This window comes from Cinclus cinclus, chromosome 19 (genome assembly GCF_963662255.1).
Source record: "Cinclus cinclus chromosome 19, bCinCin1.1, whole genome shotgun sequence".
NCBI classification, from domain to species: Eukaryota; Metazoa; Chordata; class Aves; order Passeriformes; family Cinclidae; genus Cinclus; species Cinclus cinclus.
In genome coordinates, this window is record NC_085064.1 from 6,619,824 (window position 1) to 6,638,121 (window position 18,298).

At 41.0% G+C, this 18,298-nt stretch overlaps 1 protein-coding gene across 1 annotated transcript in view; it reads left to right on the forward strand.

The window, feature by feature from the left end:
• The window catches only part of CDK5RAP2 (CDK5 regulatory subunit associated protein 2), a 69,152-nt gene that overhangs the window by 35,287 nt on the left and 15,567 nt on the right, over positions 1 to 18,298 (forward strand). Inside the window, exons 20-29 of the mRNA XM_062505569.1 lie at positions 168 to 215; positions 818 to 1,005; positions 3,153 to 3,615; positions 6,280 to 6,562; positions 7,920 to 8,036; positions 10,166 to 10,763; positions 12,653 to 12,885; positions 15,026 to 15,074; positions 15,829 to 16,013; positions 17,153 to 17,278. Of these exons, the coding sequence (XP_062361553.1) occupies positions 168 to 215; positions 818 to 1,005; positions 3,153 to 3,615; positions 6,280 to 6,562; positions 7,920 to 8,036; positions 10,166 to 10,763; positions 12,653 to 12,885; positions 15,026 to 15,074; positions 15,829 to 16,013; positions 17,153 to 17,278 (2,290 nt within the window). The remainder of the gene's footprint in view (positions 1 to 167; positions 216 to 817; positions 1,006 to 3,152; positions 3,616 to 6,279; positions 6,563 to 7,919; positions 8,037 to 10,165; positions 10,764 to 12,652; positions 12,886 to 15,025; positions 15,075 to 15,828; positions 16,014 to 17,152; positions 17,279 to 18,298) is intronic.

An 18,298-nucleotide genomic window follows, 5' to 3' on the forward strand; every position in this document is an offset into this window, starting at 1 on the left:
GCATTTTCATAGGAACAGGAATCTGCTGTCCTCTCAATCTAATCAATGTAAGGTAAAACATCATGGAATTATAAAATAACTCAGGTTGCACGTTGCTTTGTAATGTTGAAGATGGATGATCTTTTGCTGTATGAAATCCGTAATTTCTGTGTTTCTTTGTTTACCAGGTATGCCTTCAAGTATCTTTGGGTTTTCCTTGTGAGGTGGATAAACAGGTAAGTGGTGTATTTAAAAAACTCTTGGCTCTTGTTGCTGATGGGAAATGTACCCAAATGGGCCCAGACTCAATTTTCCTGTGATTGCTGCAGATTTTGATTGTTTAATTGAGGTTTGAATGACTGTAGAGATCCCAGACAGGAGTTCCTTCAGACACAACCATGATGTTTTATACAGAAAGTTGTCAGCTTGTAAATGCTTCCAAGTTTTGTCCTGTCCCAGCCATCAGGGCTTGAATCTGGAGATCCCAGGACAGAATCTGTGCTGTAAATACAGATGATTCAAAACTGAGCCAATAAAATTGTTAGCTGCAGTGTGCAGGCAACATTCCAGAAGTTTCATAGCTCTTGTTAGATAAAGACCTTCAGGGAAATCTTCTCATTCCTTACTAAACAACTGATCCCTATGAATTAATCATATGAAATAGATGTTAATTAGTTTTTCTATTAATAAATAGTCAGCAAAATGTCTGTGGATGCTTCTTAATGTAGATAAAGAGCATCAGGAATTGCAGAACCTGATTACAGAAAGATTACAGCCCTGAATTTAATAGAACATTACATACCTGTGTAATAAGACAATGTTTGCAATTTTTTAACAGATAACTCCATCGGGCTATTCAGAGAGTTTCTGCAAAGACAGACATTATAGGAGTCCAATTAAGCCTCAATTTGAGCATGATACAACTGACAAACACTTGGGCAGAACAGGAATGAGTGAAGATGAAACAGAGGAGAACGTGCTCATGTCTCTTCTAAGAGAAAATAGAACATCTGTGCTGGAATCTACGTAAGTATGAGGGATATGCACTGCTTTTGACAGTATTTCTATTTGAGAAGAGAATAAGGTAATTTTGCTAAAGTGAATTTAGATAATGGCACTGTCTAATTTACCTGAGAGATTGGCAAGGCACCTTCAGAGCCATTTTAGTCTATCATGCAATTAAGTAATTAGGAAACATGCTATCAATAGAAATCCTTAAAAAAAAACCAAAAAAAAACATTGCAAGAAAGAAACTCTCCAAAGTTACTGATCCATGGAGCTGTACTGCAGGGAGTGATTGTTTTCAGGATGGGGTCTAACAGAGTCAAAGGGTTTAGTTGACAGTAGCTGGCAGTTTTCTTGAAAAAACCAAAATATCTGAGAGCACAGGCCACTGAAAAATGGTGTGGTGGAAGGGGCAACACCTTACTGCTGTAAGAACAGTACGTAAAAGGATCTAAAGATGGAGGGATTGGAGTTCCAGTGACTTTTTGCAGGGATAATTTTGAATGGATGGTGCTGCACACTGAGTGTCCTTCACCCTTTCTCCTGGACTGCAGGGACAGGGCTTTGCTGCCTCTCAGGATGGGGAGGTGGGGCCCCTGTCCTGCACTTGACTGATGGGGGATTCCAGTGAAGCACCTGCAGGACTGGCTGAGCTGTGGTCTGAGTTCTTGGGTCACTTGTCATGTAGGAGCAAACACTTGTGGACCTAAATCTATACAAGTCCCACTGGCACCAGGGGAATTCAAGAGTGTGTGTGTGTGTTACACTGAGATTTGATCAAGTCCCAGCCCAAATGCTCATTTCCATAGCAACTGGACAATGCCAAGCAGGGAAAACCTGTACAGGAAAACCACACACCCTGACTGATTTACCCCAGTTTCAAGCTTACACCACTTAATCTCCTGGTAGAGAACTGATTTGGAGCTTTGCTGTAGATCATTCTTATGTTTCCTTCCTTGTTCTGTAGTTCCTTTTCCTTCTCTAGTTGTTTTCTTGGTCTCTGGACTTACTGTGTACAGAATTCTGTGACTTCTCCAGTGCATGTCAGTGCTGGGAGCAGACTCTCCAGTGGAGTTACAAAAGTCAAACCCTGGTTTCTGTGTTCACCTTGCTGCACTTGGCTTTACTTAGTCAATTCTGTATTTTCACACTGCTATTTAAAACTCTCCCAACAGGCATGAATTGTCTTGGTTGTCACAGGAGTAGTTAGTGGTGAATGAGGAGATACTGCTCCCTTAGACATGAAGAGAAAACACTGTTTATTTGTTATCTTTACTTAAAAGTTGGCTAATGAGTAATTCTAGCACCATCATCTTTACCACTCTAGTGTGTAATTTTTCCTGTGTTCAAGTATAAATGACCAGGCTGATGGGTGATAAGCCTGTGCTTTGCATAACTGAATTCTCACTAATGCCATTAGATGCCAGAGGAAGCCATAAAAAGCCTAGTTAGCTTCTACCATTTCAAATGCTAAACTATACAAATGCAGTTGTTTAAAACTCTGGTTATATGTTTAATGGCACAAACAGCTCTCTATTGGACACATGAAATTGTCTGTAGAATTTCAGAGCTTGCTTGTGCTTTAAATGCCTCTTATTTGGCTTCAATTTCTCTTAAAACATTGCTTTCCAAACTGCTGTCCATGAGCTGCTAGTTATCCACGGGGCACTTTGGTGGTCGGTAATGACCTGGTTTTGCAGGCTTTTTGGCTGATTTCTCTGTTTTCATCTTCCTTCTTCCATTAGAAATACACAGAGGGGTAGATTTGCACAAAAACTCAACATCAGGGCCAGGAATTGCACTTTGATGGTCCTTGTGGGTTCCTTCCAGTTTGGGCTAATCTGTGATTATATGGTTTAGAGTCTGGTGTGCTTTTGGTATAAATTGACTTTTAAGGTAGAGAGTAAACTTTTTTGAGAATCCATTCATATTTCTTGTGTTTCTGTGTTAAATGGGAGAAAAGCTATGATGAGGCAATTTATGATATAATTCCTGTTGTGAAAAGGTTCCAAAAACTGTTAGTCAGTAATTCGTTAGTGAGTCAAACAGAACCTCCTGGGAATTTCAGATATGTCACAACACAGCAGAAGGGTTTCTTGGAAGGTATTTTTGTTTGCTTAAATAAAAATCTAAATTCATGTCTTTTCTCTCCTCTTTCCTGAGTGTAGCAGACAAGAACAAATGAAAATTGTAAATGAACTGTTAGATCATCTGAACACGACAGAGGAAGAATGTTCAAGTGAAGATATAGAGAAAAAGGATGGAAAAGATCTTAGGCAAATGATTATTCAGCTAAGAGCTGAACTCAAACATTTCAAGCAGGTCACTAAATTCTTAAAGCAGCGAGTAGAATTGAAATCAACTTTTGATGGGGAAGAGAAGCTTTATCCAGATGCTGTGCCACAGATTAATCAGGCGGTTCAGTTGTTGAAAGTGGAATTGAAAGATGCAGCTACACAAACAATGACTTTAGAGAGTAATGTCATGAGATTCAAACATGAAGGCAAAAAAGGAGCCTCAGAAGAAAAGTCAAAATATTCAAGATTAAATGCAGAAGCAGAACATCAGCAAGAAAATGTGTATAAGAAGGGTGAACAGCATGAAAGACTTTCTTTTACTAGAACAAATGAAGTAAGTTTATTCTCTTTTTTGTACTTAGGGAATAGATGTATAAAAGGGAAAAATATGTTTCATTTCTAATATTAAATCTTGCTTTTGTATGATTTTTAATATTAGTAAAAGAGATGTAAGCCAAATATATTTTAGATAATTGTTCTTAATGTTCAGAGCTTTTCATCTCCTACTTCAGCGTGCTTTAGAACGTTAATTAGTTGAATTTCAATCCTCCCTGGGACTACATACTTGTAAACATTACAGCTTTTGGAAAATGAGAGTCTGTGTTTCTTGTTCATAATGCACAGGACTAGAGCACTGAGAACTGAGGAAGTCTAAATGGCAGAAGTGTTCTAGAAAATTCCAGATTTGCATCACATCTGCGAGCAGACTGTGGAGGGGTCATCAGGAGACGTCTACAAACTCAAATCTTAATTTTAGGCTTTTATTAACATCCCATCATTGTGTCCTGCTTCCTGAGCAGTGTGCTGTGTGAGGTGGGAGCAGTTTGCTGTGTTTGTCTGGGTCCTGAGTGCACTGAGTGTTCTGGGAGTGCAGGCTGTGCTGGGCCAGGTGAGGTTTGAAGCCTTCTGTCTGCAGGCAGTCTGTGATCCCAAACAAAGAGGTGGGAAAACAGTGTCTGCTAAAGAGTTCTGTGTATTGTTTCAGCAACAGTGATAGAAGTGAAGTTGAAAACTCTTTGAAGATCTTGGCTCCTGGGGAGCAGACAAAGGGGAGCGTTGCTTTTGATTTTGTGCACTGCTAACAGGGAATGTTGTAGCACCTTCTGCAAAGAGTCCTTTCCATAACTTTAGTGATCAAGGGATTTCTGAGAGGTAGCAATTAGGTGCAGTTCATTTTTATTCTGGCTTGTTCCTCTTGGGTTTGTTTTTCTGAAGGAAGGAGCTTGTAAATGAAGGGATGTTGATAAGGCTCTGTTCTTGACCCAGAGTGACAGGGCAAGGGGGCATGGCCTGAAGATGAAGGAGGGCAAGATACTGAGATATTAAGAAAGATGGCATATTAAGAACAAATTCTTCCCTCTGAGGGTGGGCAGGCCCTGGCACAGGGTGCCCAGAGCAGCTGTGGCTGCCCCTGGATCCCTGGAAATGTCCAAGGCCAGGTTGGGTGGGGCTGGAAGGTGGAAAGTGTCTCTGCCCATGGCAGGGGTGGAATGAGATAAGCTTTAAGGTCCCTTCAACCTAATTTAATGACTTCCAAATTCTTTCTGCAATTTTTTTTCCCCCAAGTTCCTCTTTTCCCCAGGTTTCAGTTTACTGTTCTGATTCACCATTTTCCAGATTCCTCTCTGGTTTAATCAGTGGCAACCTCAATTCAGCCCTTGAATCAGTTGCTTTAAAAGCTTTCTTGTTTGGACTAATGCACTGTATCTTTAGCTTTGGAATAGCTTTTATAAATAATTTGATGTAGCCAGCTGAAGTGGCCTTTGGGTAATCTGGGTGACAAATGTGTCTGTGCCACAGCCCTGAGACAGCTGGGAATGGTTCGATGTTATTAAAGCAGTTTAGTTAGCTGGAAGTTCTGGATTTATTTTGCAGCCTGTGAAGGATACTGTTCTCATATATGTACAAAAGGAATTGAGGATGGCATTAGGAAAATGGAACTTGCTTTTTATGATTTTAAATTGTGTAAAGACTGTAATTGCTGAGAAGTAAATATGGAAAGGTATTTCAGAATACATTGGGTGGTGAAAGAAATTAGGGGACTTAACAGCACTGGTGGAGCAAATGAACAGCAGAATTATAAACTAAATCTATCTGAACATACCATTATTGGTTTTTGTTATTATTACACACAATTCCATAACTCTCATCAACACATGGCATGCTTTTATCTGTTTGGAGACAGCACTGGTTTATGCTGTGTGGTTTAAACAAGGAACATTTATTTTATGCAGAGTCTTTCAAAGGTGAGAAGCTAAAATGTAGTGACTTAAGAAATGTGGCTTCCCCCAACTCCAGTGAGGGAAATTTTTACAGCTGGAGATGGGCATCCTTCAGAAGCCATTTATAGAGTGGTTGGGTGAAGAAACTGTTTTTGTTCATAAAGGATTTCTGTGTGGCAGAGTGAATGTCCTCTGTGGCTGCTGAAAAGTGATGCTGATTTTCTCAAAGCTGTGGAAGTAGGGCATGTTGGGTGGAGACTAAAGGAAGAAAGGAAAATAAACTTAGGAGCTGTTGAAAAATGAGGAGGATCCTCAACTGAAAAAACCAAAAAGGTTTTAAGGGAAAAAGGTGCTGGGCTGGCAGACATTTATGATATAAATGTCAGTTCGAAGTAACAGTTGAAAAGGTCAGTTTGGGTGAGAAACTGTTTTCCTAAGGCATCCACAAATCCAGAGCTAATTAATGCACCTGGTGGTTAAAAGCCTTTGGTAGGCACTGCTGGATTTGCTCTCCTGCTTCAGGAGCTGGAAGGTTATAGATGCATGAACAGCTGGGACTCAGAGAAAATTGCACCAGTGGAATGGGTGTTTTGCCTCTCTGAATGTTTACTTCTCATGTAGCCAAGGGTATTGCAATTTTATTTTCAAAACTAACGTGACAGCTGCCTGATTTTACAGGAACATTTTTATTTTTCCTGGAATGTTTGTTTATACTCCCACACTTGACTGTTACACACGAGTCACTAACTCCCTATTTTCTTCCATGCTTTTGTCAGGCTCTCTCTCCTTCCTTGCCCAAGAAGTCACGTCTGCCTGTGCTTGTAAGGTCCTGCAGACCACTAGGAAATGTGCCTTTGACCTCCTGGCTGCAGAAATCAGCTTCAGAACCACAGCATCGTTCCAGGGCACCTGGTGAAGGTCTGGGAGCCTGCGGAGTACAAACCAAACCATTTCAGACACAAACACCAGTACAAACACAACCTATGGGAGATTTACTGGCTGGGTCTGGAGCTGAAAACCTTCCAGGGGAGCCTGCACAGGGAAACACATCAGGGAGAGGTAAATAAAGAACAAATCTGGTGACTCCTGGTGCTGCCTGGAATAGTGGCAGCTTCTCTTGCAGTGGGAAGTAAATATAGATTGTCTTTATATATCTACAGTAGTGCCTAATCTTGTGAGTTTCTTTGATAGACAAATATGTGTAGACCTTGAGGAAACACTTTTTTCTGTTTGTCACTTAGATATAAACCAGCTTTTTGTGGGACCAAAAGTGCTGAGTGCATATTTAAAGTCTGTAGTAAATGGCAGATCTCAGAGTGCTCATATATATCAATGTTTAGGTAAATAAAAAATTTCCTTAATAAGATGCCAAGTTTAATGAAAACTGTCTGTGATGAAGATAAGAGAGTATAAAAATCCTGGTTTTGTTTATGCTGGGTAATTAAACTTTTCCAGTAGTCCACTGGTCAGTCCAGTCAGCTGTGTCTGTTCCACTGTGGCTGGGTTAATTTAAACTCAGTTGTTGACAAAGTACTGGGATCAGCAAAGTATGACAAATTGTAAGACAGAGAGCAGTGGGTATTAGATAGAGATTTGGGGTGGTAGAAAAATAAAAATGCGCTTAGCAGTTAGATTAAAAACTGAGTAGGAGTGTGAAGGAGAGGCAAGGGAGTGTAAATATAAAAATAAGACTCAGTCAAGTGGTGGGTGAGCCACTGTCAGACCTAGAGGTTGCAGAGACTCTTGTTAAAAATAATGTTGTTGTGGTAAGGCACAGATGTGGTACAATTTAGTGTAAATACTTTGGGTGATGGGACTGGAGCAATTAATTCTGGAAGGTGCAAAATCCATGGAGAGTCTTGAGAAGGGCAGGCCCTCTGAATCTGATCCTGAAAGGAATCAGAAGCTGCAGTCCTGTGATTTCCTTTCCACTCTGATTTTTTCCCTTGGGTAGCAGTTGTGCTGGACATTTGATGATTTTGAGACTTGCTGTGGTGATTGCAGGAGATGGGTTTGTGATCAATGCTCACATTGCAGAAACTTCTAAGTGTTTTTTCTAAGCTTAACATAAAACATTTAAAAATGCACTAGAGATTGATTTACTGTTCCATTACAAAGGAGACCTACAAATGTTTATCTTCATTTCTTAGTAGAAGCCTTTGCAATTAATTCCAAGTTGCTAGCCTTATAATTAGTAGAAATATTTAAAGATACTCATATTATCAATAAAATTTTTTCCTGTTCCAAACTGTCAGAGAACCAGGTTTGTGTTTGGGAGGTGAGGGGGTTTTTTTTAACTTTTTTGATTTTATTTACTGGTTTGGTTGGTTGGTTTTGGTTTGGTCTTTCTAACTGTCCTCAATTTTTTTAAAGTCTCTTACTGATTTCTATTTTACCTTTCCCCACTGTTCTTCAGTTGTCTCATTGCTCAAGCTGGATAATACTGAGACCCAGATGGAGTTGCAAGAGGTTGATCCAGATACAGGGGACAAGAATGAAAATGTAAACGACAAAAATCAGCAAAGCTATCAAGGTAGGGCATTTCTATGGTACAGGATTCAAGAAAAAAAGGAAATTAAAAAGGTCAGTTTATTCTGAGTTGTACAAAACTGTAAATCTGCCTTCCTGTTACTTGTGGATTTTAAATCTGGTTTTCTTAGCTGCTGTGGATTAATTACTCCAGGAATCCAAGCTGGTCTTTCAGGGTTGTGCTTTCAGAAGGGCCGCAGGGATTTATGAGTCTGGTTTCCAGTAAAAATAATGAGTTGTATGCCTGACTCTGATCTCTCTTGCTAATGTCCTCACTTCTGAACTCCTCTCTGAATTAAATGTTTGTTACTGTTTCTCTATCTAGTTCTGAACTATGGGAATGAAGCAACTGAATGATAGAATTTTGCTTATCTGAATGATTTGAAGGCATTCAAGTAGGCTGAAACCTAATGGAATCATTTAATGAAAATGTAAATAGCCTTAGTGCTGTGTGTTCCATGTTTCTGCATCATCCATTAGTCTTTTTTTTGGGAGGGCTTGGGTAACCAGAGAAACACTGGAGAGTGTAGAGGATGTGGCCAGTTCTGTAATCCTTTGGTGTGCAGGGTGCTGCTCACTGTACCCTTTGGGGGTGTGCACAGGGAGCTCATTCGTTCTCCTTTTTAATTAAAGGGCACTTGTGCTTTAAAAACTGTAGCCAGTGCTCTGATCTGAAATAGCCTTTGTTAGTATCTGTTTTATTTTCTGGGTTTGTTATCTGGAGCGATGCATGGAATCAGGGTTTCAGAGTTTGGGTTCTTCTGGTGTTGGGGTTTCTTGCTATCTGTGCAGAAGTTAATGAGTGAAGTGTTGTGTTCCCATCTCGTGTCCTCCAGAATTCACACCCTGGCACTTCCTTGGAAGCACTTCCTTCCTTTGGAACGCCACTCAGAATGAGTAGAGTGCAGCAACTTTCTCTTGAATGTTTGATTTCAAATCAGAAAGTGGTTTGGGTTGGAAGGGACCTTAAATCCCATCCCACCCCTGCCATGGGCAGGACACCTCCCACTGTCCCAGGCTGCTCCAAACACAACCTGGCCTTGGACATTCCAGGGCTGAGGCAGCCACAGCTTCTCTGGGCAGTGTTGATATCCCAGAATCACAGCTCCATTTTATTCCAGCTTTTAGGTAATGTTTATTTTTATTCTCCTTGGTCTTGGTCTTAGGCTTTCATACAGAGCTGCTTCCCCTGAGTTTTTGTACTGATTTACAGCTTGAACCTGGACATTCAAATTCTCCATGGAAACCAATCTGAAAGTATTGCAACCTGTCTGAAAGATCAATGAATTGGCTCCCAAAAGGGAAGTTCTAATTCATAGTGATCTTTTGCAGAACTAATAGAAGGGGAAAATTTAATTTACTGGTAACTAGAAAACAATCATTTTGCTGGCTACTTACACATACAGCCCTCAACATGCACAGAACTATAAACATGGATTATCTGTAGGAATATATGGCTTTTATTGGGCTGAATCTGAGGTGATTGCATTACTTAGGGATGGCAAAGTCACCTGAAGGATGTGATGTTCATATAAAATGTGTGCCAGTAAAACCTTATCGCCAAACACTTTAGTGGGCTTTGTTTAGAGCACCTTTTACAAAGAAGTTATTATAGCCTCCTTTTCAAATCTGACTATTTTGTTGATAGTCTTTTTAAAATTCCACTGACTTTCAGCTCCAATTGGTTTTGTATAGATTTTTGAAGTGGGGAGAAGAAGAAGAATATTTAATTAGAAGCTTTAGAAGGAGCCATGTGAAGTCAGAATCTTCTTTGTCTCATGTTTGGGGTTATCATCTTGTGGCTGGAAAGGTCTGGGTTTGATCAGTGCCTGATTCAGGAGAATGGCAAAAGGAATTTTCAAGTATTTGGGGGGAGAAAGTTGATTGTATTTTGAGTATTGTTTATTTGAAAAGTAATGTTGTTTATTTGAAAAGTAAATTAAAATACTTGATGTGCAAATTGAATTAATGGCAAATCATAGAAAGAGGTCAGAAGTCCCAAACTAATAATGTATAGCTTGTAATTACCTACACTTTGATTCTGCTATTATAGAATTGAAGTAATTCATTCTAGTAAGAACAATGTCAGATAAAGAAATACTGATATTCACACACAAGCCTCCTGTTTTTCAGAAATGCAAAATCATGATACCATTAGCAACGGGAATGTCCAGAGTTCATTAAAAGAGGTGGATGAAGAGTTGTATTCCACAGGACACGAGGACATTGACTCAGCCCCTGCACCTCCAGGCTCCAAGTGCCTGTGTGCTCACCAAGGGACTGGAGGAAGAGCAGCTGCACTCCATGGCTCTGCAGGCACTGAGGATGTAGAGGGATTGAAACAAAGAGTTAAGAATATGCAGTCTGAGCTTGAAAAGTACAAAATGTTCCTGCTGCAGCTGCAGGGCTCTGACCAGCTCTTGCTCAGTGGTGTTTCCCATGGAGTTGTGAGTGGTGCAGCCCTGCCTGTGGAAGGGCTGGGCACACAAGTGCAGGATAGAGCCATGGAAGGAGTCCAGGCATCCTCTGGTGTCCCTCAGCTGGATGACAAGATCCACACCAAAAACAGGGATTCTGGATCTGTGAAAACACCTGATACATGGGCAGCACAAAACACTAAGGAGCTGCTGTTGGCCAATGATGTAGAACTTGACAAAGAGCAAGTTGTGAATGTGCATCTTGATGAAATGTGTCCTCTTCAGAACAGCCTGAGAGCAACATCACCATCCAAGTGAGTAAAACTGCTGCTGTGTGAGGTTCCCTTTTGTAAACAGCAATTCCAAATAGCACAGGAAGGTGAGATGAGGATAATTTTATTCACAAGTGTTGTTACAGTAAAGGCTAAATTTCTTTAACATTAGCATAAAGGAACTGAAATGTTTTGTTAAAAGACCCCTAAGTACAAAACTGATAAATTGGTCTCATCATCTGTGCCAGACACATCTGTCTCTCCCCACACCTCAGGCCCACACTGCTCTCTGCTGTAAGAGATCCTCTCTTGAGCCAACTCAGATCTCAGGTTACCTGAGACAGGCTCACCTCTGTCATCAAAGCACCACAGCTCTGCATCCCTCAGGATATTTTCAGGTGCCAAGTGTAGGAAAATGGAGCACCCCATTTAAGACAGAACTGTTTCTGTGAGCAGTGGGCTGGCAGATTTGTGCTGGCCCTTCTGAGTGCCCACACTTGATGTGTAAACATAGGATGTTCACGCTCTAGTTCTGATTTATTTTGCAGTCGAGGGCTGTAATTCCTTCCTGTGAAGGATGTGAGAGGAGATAAATATAGAAATTAATGAATGAAATTTTATAGCATAAGCTCATAAGCTGGAAAATCATTTATGGGAAGATGAAAAGTATCAGTCTTGGATTTAGTATGAGGCTTGGGGCAGCATTTTGGCTACATTTGTATTTTGTACAAACTGCAAACATACAACGGGGGATCAGAAGAGTGAGCCTTTTTTAACATCCAGCCCCCTTTTCTCCCTTTTAAATATTGTTACTGGCCTGAGGGCCTGTGGAATACCAGAAATACCTCGTGCCTTTCTTCCAAATGCTTGAGTAGAAATACTTGGAGACAGTGAACAACCACCAGCATGGACTGTATTGTATGTCTGAGCCTCACTGTTGTAAAATACAGTGGTGTTACAGAGTCACAGGAATTTACATCTCTTGAAAATATACCTCATCCATTTTACAGAGAAAGATCGAACTGTAAATTAAGGAATGAGACCCAGTGGATCACTGTGAGCTTTTTATGGCCACTGTCTAGGACAGTGTCGTGAGTCACAAGTGACAGACCCCAAAATGAGTTATGCATCTCTTCCTATGCAAATGACAGTAAAAATGCTGGAACAGCCCACATCACCATAGATTTTGATTGATTCCCTGCATCTTTGAACATCTTCTCTCCTTTTCTTCCTGCTAATGGATGATTCTGGAGAAAGAACTCTACCTGTGGTACACACAGTGGCAGTGTAAAGGGGATGCCTTCATTCGTAAGCGTAAATTCAATAAATAAATTCAGTTGATCTGAGTTGAAATTCATATCCTGGCTTGTGGAGTGCAGGAGTTTGGGTGCCACAGTGGTTGTCATTTTTTCTTACAATACACATGCAGAGATGTGGAGAATTTTCAGACTGGGTGAAACCATGAGTTCAGAAAATCCAATACTGTGGTTTTGGCAGGTAATACATAAAGTTTCAGAGAAGGGACAGTTGTCTGCTTCCATAGGGTGTTAAGAAAACCACAAAACACCAAACAAAAAAAAATTCCCCAACCTGTCAGGAAAAATATGTGTATTCTCGAAAATTCTTTACACGAATTTACTTTTATTTAGTTTAATTTGGCATCCGTGTTCTTTCCAAGCAGGCCATCGAGCCATCCCATAAGTTTTGGCCCATTTTACAAATGATGCAGTTAAGTGAAGGAGAATAATCTCTAAATACCAAACTCAACAGTCAGAGACAACACATCTCTCATTGTGGCTGTTAAAAACATACTTAAAACAAATTGAGCCGCATAAAATAGTAGTTTAGGACTATAAGTTGAATTCCCTTTTTATTTATATTTAAATATCATTTCTAGCCAGTAAGCTTTACAGCTGATTTCATTTTCTCAGATACGATTCCTTAGTTCATTCCCAAGTTCGGGAGCTGTCCTTCCAGTGCCAGCAAATCAAGGAGATCCGCTGTGGTTGTGTCACCTACCACGAGCACCTCACCAGCCTGCTGAAAGCCTTTGAGGAGCTGCTCCAGGCCAGTGATGTTGATTATGATGTTGCTGAAGGCTTCCGTGAGCAGCTGAAGCAAAGTGTGCTGCTGTTTGAGAAACTGGAAATGAAATTCCTCTACGGTGAGCAGCAGTGTTTTGTGCTTGTTGTCGGATTAACGCCCTGGGAATGGGAGGGATTTTATTTGTGTGTTGGTGAAAGGAAGCTTTCCTTGCTGGTGGTTGCTTTAAGGTGGTTTGTGGGGAGCACTGTCACGGAAGGTGAACGTTTTTGTGATCCGACAAGAATCAGAAAGAGTCACAGAATAGGAAGGGACCTCTGGAGATCATCCAGTCCAAGTCCCTGCCAAGGCAGGGTCACCTGGAGGAGGTGCCACAGGAACGTGTCCAGGTGGTGTGGAATGTCTGCAGAGAGGGGGGCTCCACACCCTCCTTGGGCAGCTGTTCCACCCTCAGTGTAAAGAAATTCTTCCTCATGCTGAGGTGCAATTTCCTGTGGTTTACTTTATGGCCTTTCCTCCTTGACTGGGTTTTACTTTTGTAGCTGTGCTCTTTATTGACACCTGCTATGTGGGGTCATCTCAACACAAGCATACTTTAACTGTGCACAGTATAGTGGTTATAGAAAAGTTTTGTTACACATGGTTTTGGGGTTCAGCCCAGCTGACTGTTTAAGATGCCTGGGGATGTGAGCTAGTTCTGGGCCTGGCAGTGCTGGGGCAGCAGTTCAACTCCATGATCTAAGATGTCTTTTCCAACCTCAGTTGCTCCATGATTTTCCTAAGGGATCTGCACCTTGCTGCCTGCTGTTCTGGCTGGTGGAGAAATGTACACTGCCTTTCATAAGAGAGCTAAAACACAACCATGTTCTGGAGAATGAGCATCACAATTGACATTTGGCACTTGAAGGAGGAGTATAACCTGCACATTGCCCTCAGTGTGTAGTTTGAAGAAAGTTAGCAGGGAAATGATTGAAAAGGGATGCTGTTGTTGAGGAACAGCAAGCAAGACCTTTTCCTGGTGTCACAAGCGCTGCTCTTGCTGACCCAAACATCCAGAAATCCTTCACAGATGGCAGCTGCAGGAGTGACATCTCCAGCAGAGCACTTGAGGTGCCTGACATGGGGACCTGGCCCTCACATCCTCCTGGAATTGGCTCTGGGAGCTGCCTTTGTTCAGCCCCATTTGGGGCCCAGCCATAGCATGATCTGTGTTGTGCCTTTCATTACGGATCGTGGCAGGATGTTGCAGTTTTGATTGCTCATATAAAGCAGCTGTATATGAGAAAAAGGTATTACAGCCTTGTGTCATAGCAGGGTAATAAAAGATTGAGTGTATTCAACGATTTCGGTGGCTACAGAGATTCCTTGCATTGCAAATGAGAAGGCTGTAGTGAATAAACATTAAATGCCTTTAAACCAACAGATGGTATCCTATATACTATGAAAAGTCACTGACAACCGAGACAATTCAATATATCTAACACAATAGTGCTGCATTGAATCACACATTAAAGTAAAATGATGTTTGTGGGGTTGTAAAGAACATCCAGTGTACTAAGAATTGACTGTAAAGAAGCATGAACAGCTGTCTGTCTCTGCATTTCCATCCTGACCTTCAGTTAATTCCCCTGAAATTTCAGCTGTGCAACTCTTCCCTGCCACTTCTGCTTAATTGCACAAAAATTTTAAAATATGGGGAGCCAAGGTGACACCACCAAGCTCTTATTTCTTTATCCGAATTAGTGTCTGAGTCCAGATCTCTTGCACTGAATTGTGCCTTTGCTCACACACAATTCCACAGAGAATGTTGCAGGCAAAATCCCCTATGTGCTCCTTCATTAAGGATGACTGGTTAGCCTGACTCCACAACAAGCACAAAAAATCCAAGTGCAATGGAATTGTTTTTATATAAATGTTATTGAAGAAGTAACAAAATGTGCCCGTAATTGTTTTGCCATATAGCACAATTATTTCAAATTGGTATGCTAGTTAAAACACCAAGGCTGTAAAATCTGGCACCTGTGGTCCCTGATGATTTTTTTTTTTTTTTGTCAGTTCCAGAGCAAGCTATAGCTTTGTTGCTGGGTTATAAATAGTCTTGGTCATGTACAGCATTTGACACTAATACAAAGTGTGTTAGTATCTGTTGACTCCTCTAATTTCTCATTAATTTACCACTCTGTATTTAAATAGAGTAAGCTGGAGGGGAAAAATTTGTAATTCTCAGTACGTGTTTTTGATCAGCTGTTTCTGCTTTGCAGGAGAATCAATAGGTACAGAAGTCACTATACTTTATGAATTAGCTCAAAGGTAAGAGTGCAACTGAATGTTTAGCAAAAATATCATTGTTTCATAAGTTGATAAGGATACTCCATGTTTCGTAGCATGTCTAGCAGTTTGGCAGGGCTTTGCTTATTAATACCTATTTTGTTAGTAAAACACTCATTGCAAACAGACTAAGGCTTTTTTCCCCACTTCTCACCAAGCAGGTGAGATACCGAAAGAGAAACATTGTGCCACCAGGATTGTTCTTTTCATTAACAAAATGAATCCTGTCCATAACTCACTGTGGTGCATGCTGAGACATTATTCTGTGCAGGTTCCAGGGGGGACAGTCCCTCCCTGTGTCCCCATGCCCTTGGGGCTGGCTCAGGGACACTCAGGTGCAGCACTGCTGAAGTTCATTGTCACAGCACCTTGATGCTGAAGGTGAGGAGAGCAGGTGGTGTTGTGCTGTTTTTGTTGGTTTTCAGACAGCTTGGGATTTTCCTGTGCTGCAGAAATCCTCATCTGTCTGTTCAAGGCAGCTTGAGGTCCCCTGAACACAAAGGTGACTGCCTGGAGCTGGGAAATACAAAGTGGGCTGGAGGGCCAGTGATTATTCCTGCTGACTTCAGTGGGCTCTGAATTTCAGTCTTGATACAACCTCTGATGTGCAGTGATTTTTCATGCCCTGTCACGTAAATTTACCTGTAAACTGGTGTAAATTTGGCACCCTCTGTTCACGCTTTCCAAAATCATAGAATGACTTTTATGTTTTAAACCGTTTTGTTTGGCACAAAAGGAATAATGAGAAGAATGCCACCATGTACCAGCATCTGCAGGATGAGTCTCCTGTGCCATCTGCTCTTCACAGCTCATCTGACTTTGATTTGTCAGAGAAGTCTCCTCTTGGCTCACCTGAGCACAGGCATGACCTGGAAGGCCAGCACAACACACTGCCTCTTCTGCCAAGCAAGTTTCCTCCAGGTAATGTTTTTCCCATGGAAGATTTGCTGGATATTGGGAAAAGCTGATAAATAACACACAAGGGAACTAATTAAGAAATAATGAAGAATGTTTGTTTACCTCAGCTTTCCAGTTCCTCGCATAATCATTGCAATTTCAGCGATAAGGCACACAGAGATGGCAACCATCTGATCTACCCTGTTTGAGGCTGTATAAAGTGTGCTGGTTTGTGTCCTTGTTGTTTTAGGCTGCCAGCTTTTGCATTGCTCCAGACACTCTTAAAATAGACAAGTTATAAGGTGAAAATAGACAATTGTCAAGAGATTATTATGTGGAAAAGGAGATATTTTCCAGTTTTATAGAAGCCAGTGTTGTGTTTCCTTGAGAATTGTTAAGTGCTGCATAATTAATAAGTGGTGTCATGTTTGACCTGGATAGTTCCACTGAGCACAAGTGATACTTGCAGTACTTTATCGGCAGCAATGAAAATTTAATAGCTGAGCTGGCACATCCTGTTCAGGGAGAAATATTGCAGAGTAGAGCAGGAGTGTGTGACATGGATAAACTGACACATCACACAGTGACAGGCAGAACAGATCAGCTCCTGGCTGAGGATGGAACTTGCAGCCAATGGAAGAAAAATCGTAGAATGGTAAAGCAAGAAGGAAAAGGTACAGTAATGAAACTCGATACAACAGATTCTTTATTGTGGAGTGCATTGTGTAAGTCAAAGTCAAATTTCTCTCGAAGTTAACTCTGGGAGCTTCCTATTGTTGTGAGGAAAAATGTGTGCTGGTGGTGTGTCGAGCCAGAACGTGGAGCTGCTTTGCAGGTCTTTGGATTTTTTCCTCAGTACAGGGAATGTTTAAGTAGATAAAATTCTTATCTAGTCCACTTCTATAGGAAGAAGAAATCTGAAGAGCCTTAAAACTCTGGACCATTGTTTAAGTTAGAATGTAAAATAGGAGTTGTCACTGAATGCGTGGTTTGAGCACTGTATAGGAAAAGAGTGTTGTGGAGTCAGGTATTCAATATCTGCCATTTTTAACAGCTCTGTGTCATCTTTTAGGATTAACACTCATTTGATTTGACAGGAGTACCTAGTGTAAAAGAATACAATCATCTGCTCTAAATAAGAAGTGGTGTCTTTCTTTATTTAGAGTTATTAATGGAGCATCTGCAAGAAATTAGAATCCTGAGACAACGTTTAGAATACTCCATAAAAACTAATGAGAGACTGAGGAAGCAGCTTGAGAGACAAGTAACAGACAAGGAACTAGATCAAGGTAAGAATTCATTTAATGAGAAACTGAATCCATCTTTCCTGCTGAGAGCCTGAGGGATCAAATGCCAAAAGGTTTGGAGCCACTGTTCTCTGTTGCTGGTGTTCAGCATCTCTGAAAGCCAAGCTGTGAAGTAGATTTAAAACTTCTCACAAGTAGCCAGCTTTCACTGAAGATGCTTTTGGAGCATCTTTTGAAGAACCCCATCCATGTATTTTTCTACACTTTGCTTCACTCTCCTTCCCACCTTTTCCCCCCACAGGAAAATTGATTAACATGCAATATTACTCAGAATGGAAGCAGGTAATAAATACAGACATACTTTCCTTTTCCTCAGTTCCAGTGGTATTGACATTAGATTCATTATGTTTTACATCATCCCCATGATCCATTTCTGTTGTTGTTTAAATGGAGGCAACCTGCACATGGCAGTTTGCTTTCAGGGATAATTTACAGTGATGGAAAGGTGGATAAAAAGCATCCATTTCATTCATGAAGTATTTACACTGCTGGAAAGGCATTCTGTGCTCGTGAAATAACCACACTGAAACACTTCCAACTCCTTTACAGCTTCATAAAGATTCTGGCAAGGGCATCCATTAATGCAGTGAAAGTATATTTTCTTTATAAACTGTCTTATGCCTTCCATCTGTCTTCTTGTTTCCTTAGCACATCTACCACTGTGTGCAGGAGAAATTTGGAAAAGTAAAGGAAAAAAGCAGCTACCTGTTAGAACAGCTCCTTTTTGTCACTGTGTTCTTTCAGTTCTTGTTTCTCTCTGTATCAAAGATCTCTTTCATGCTATCAGATATGCACATGTTCTCTTGCTGGTGATGCTCCTTTTGCCCGATGGATGAGCTTTCTTTGACTTCCAGTGTAAAAAGAAATTCTTAAGTGAAACTGAGAGGATTCCCAAGGGCATGTGGGAATGGCCTTAAGCTGAAGGAGGGCAGGGTAAGATTGGATATCAGGAAGGAATTGTTCCCTGGGAGGGTGGGCAGGCCCTGGCACAGGGTGGAATTC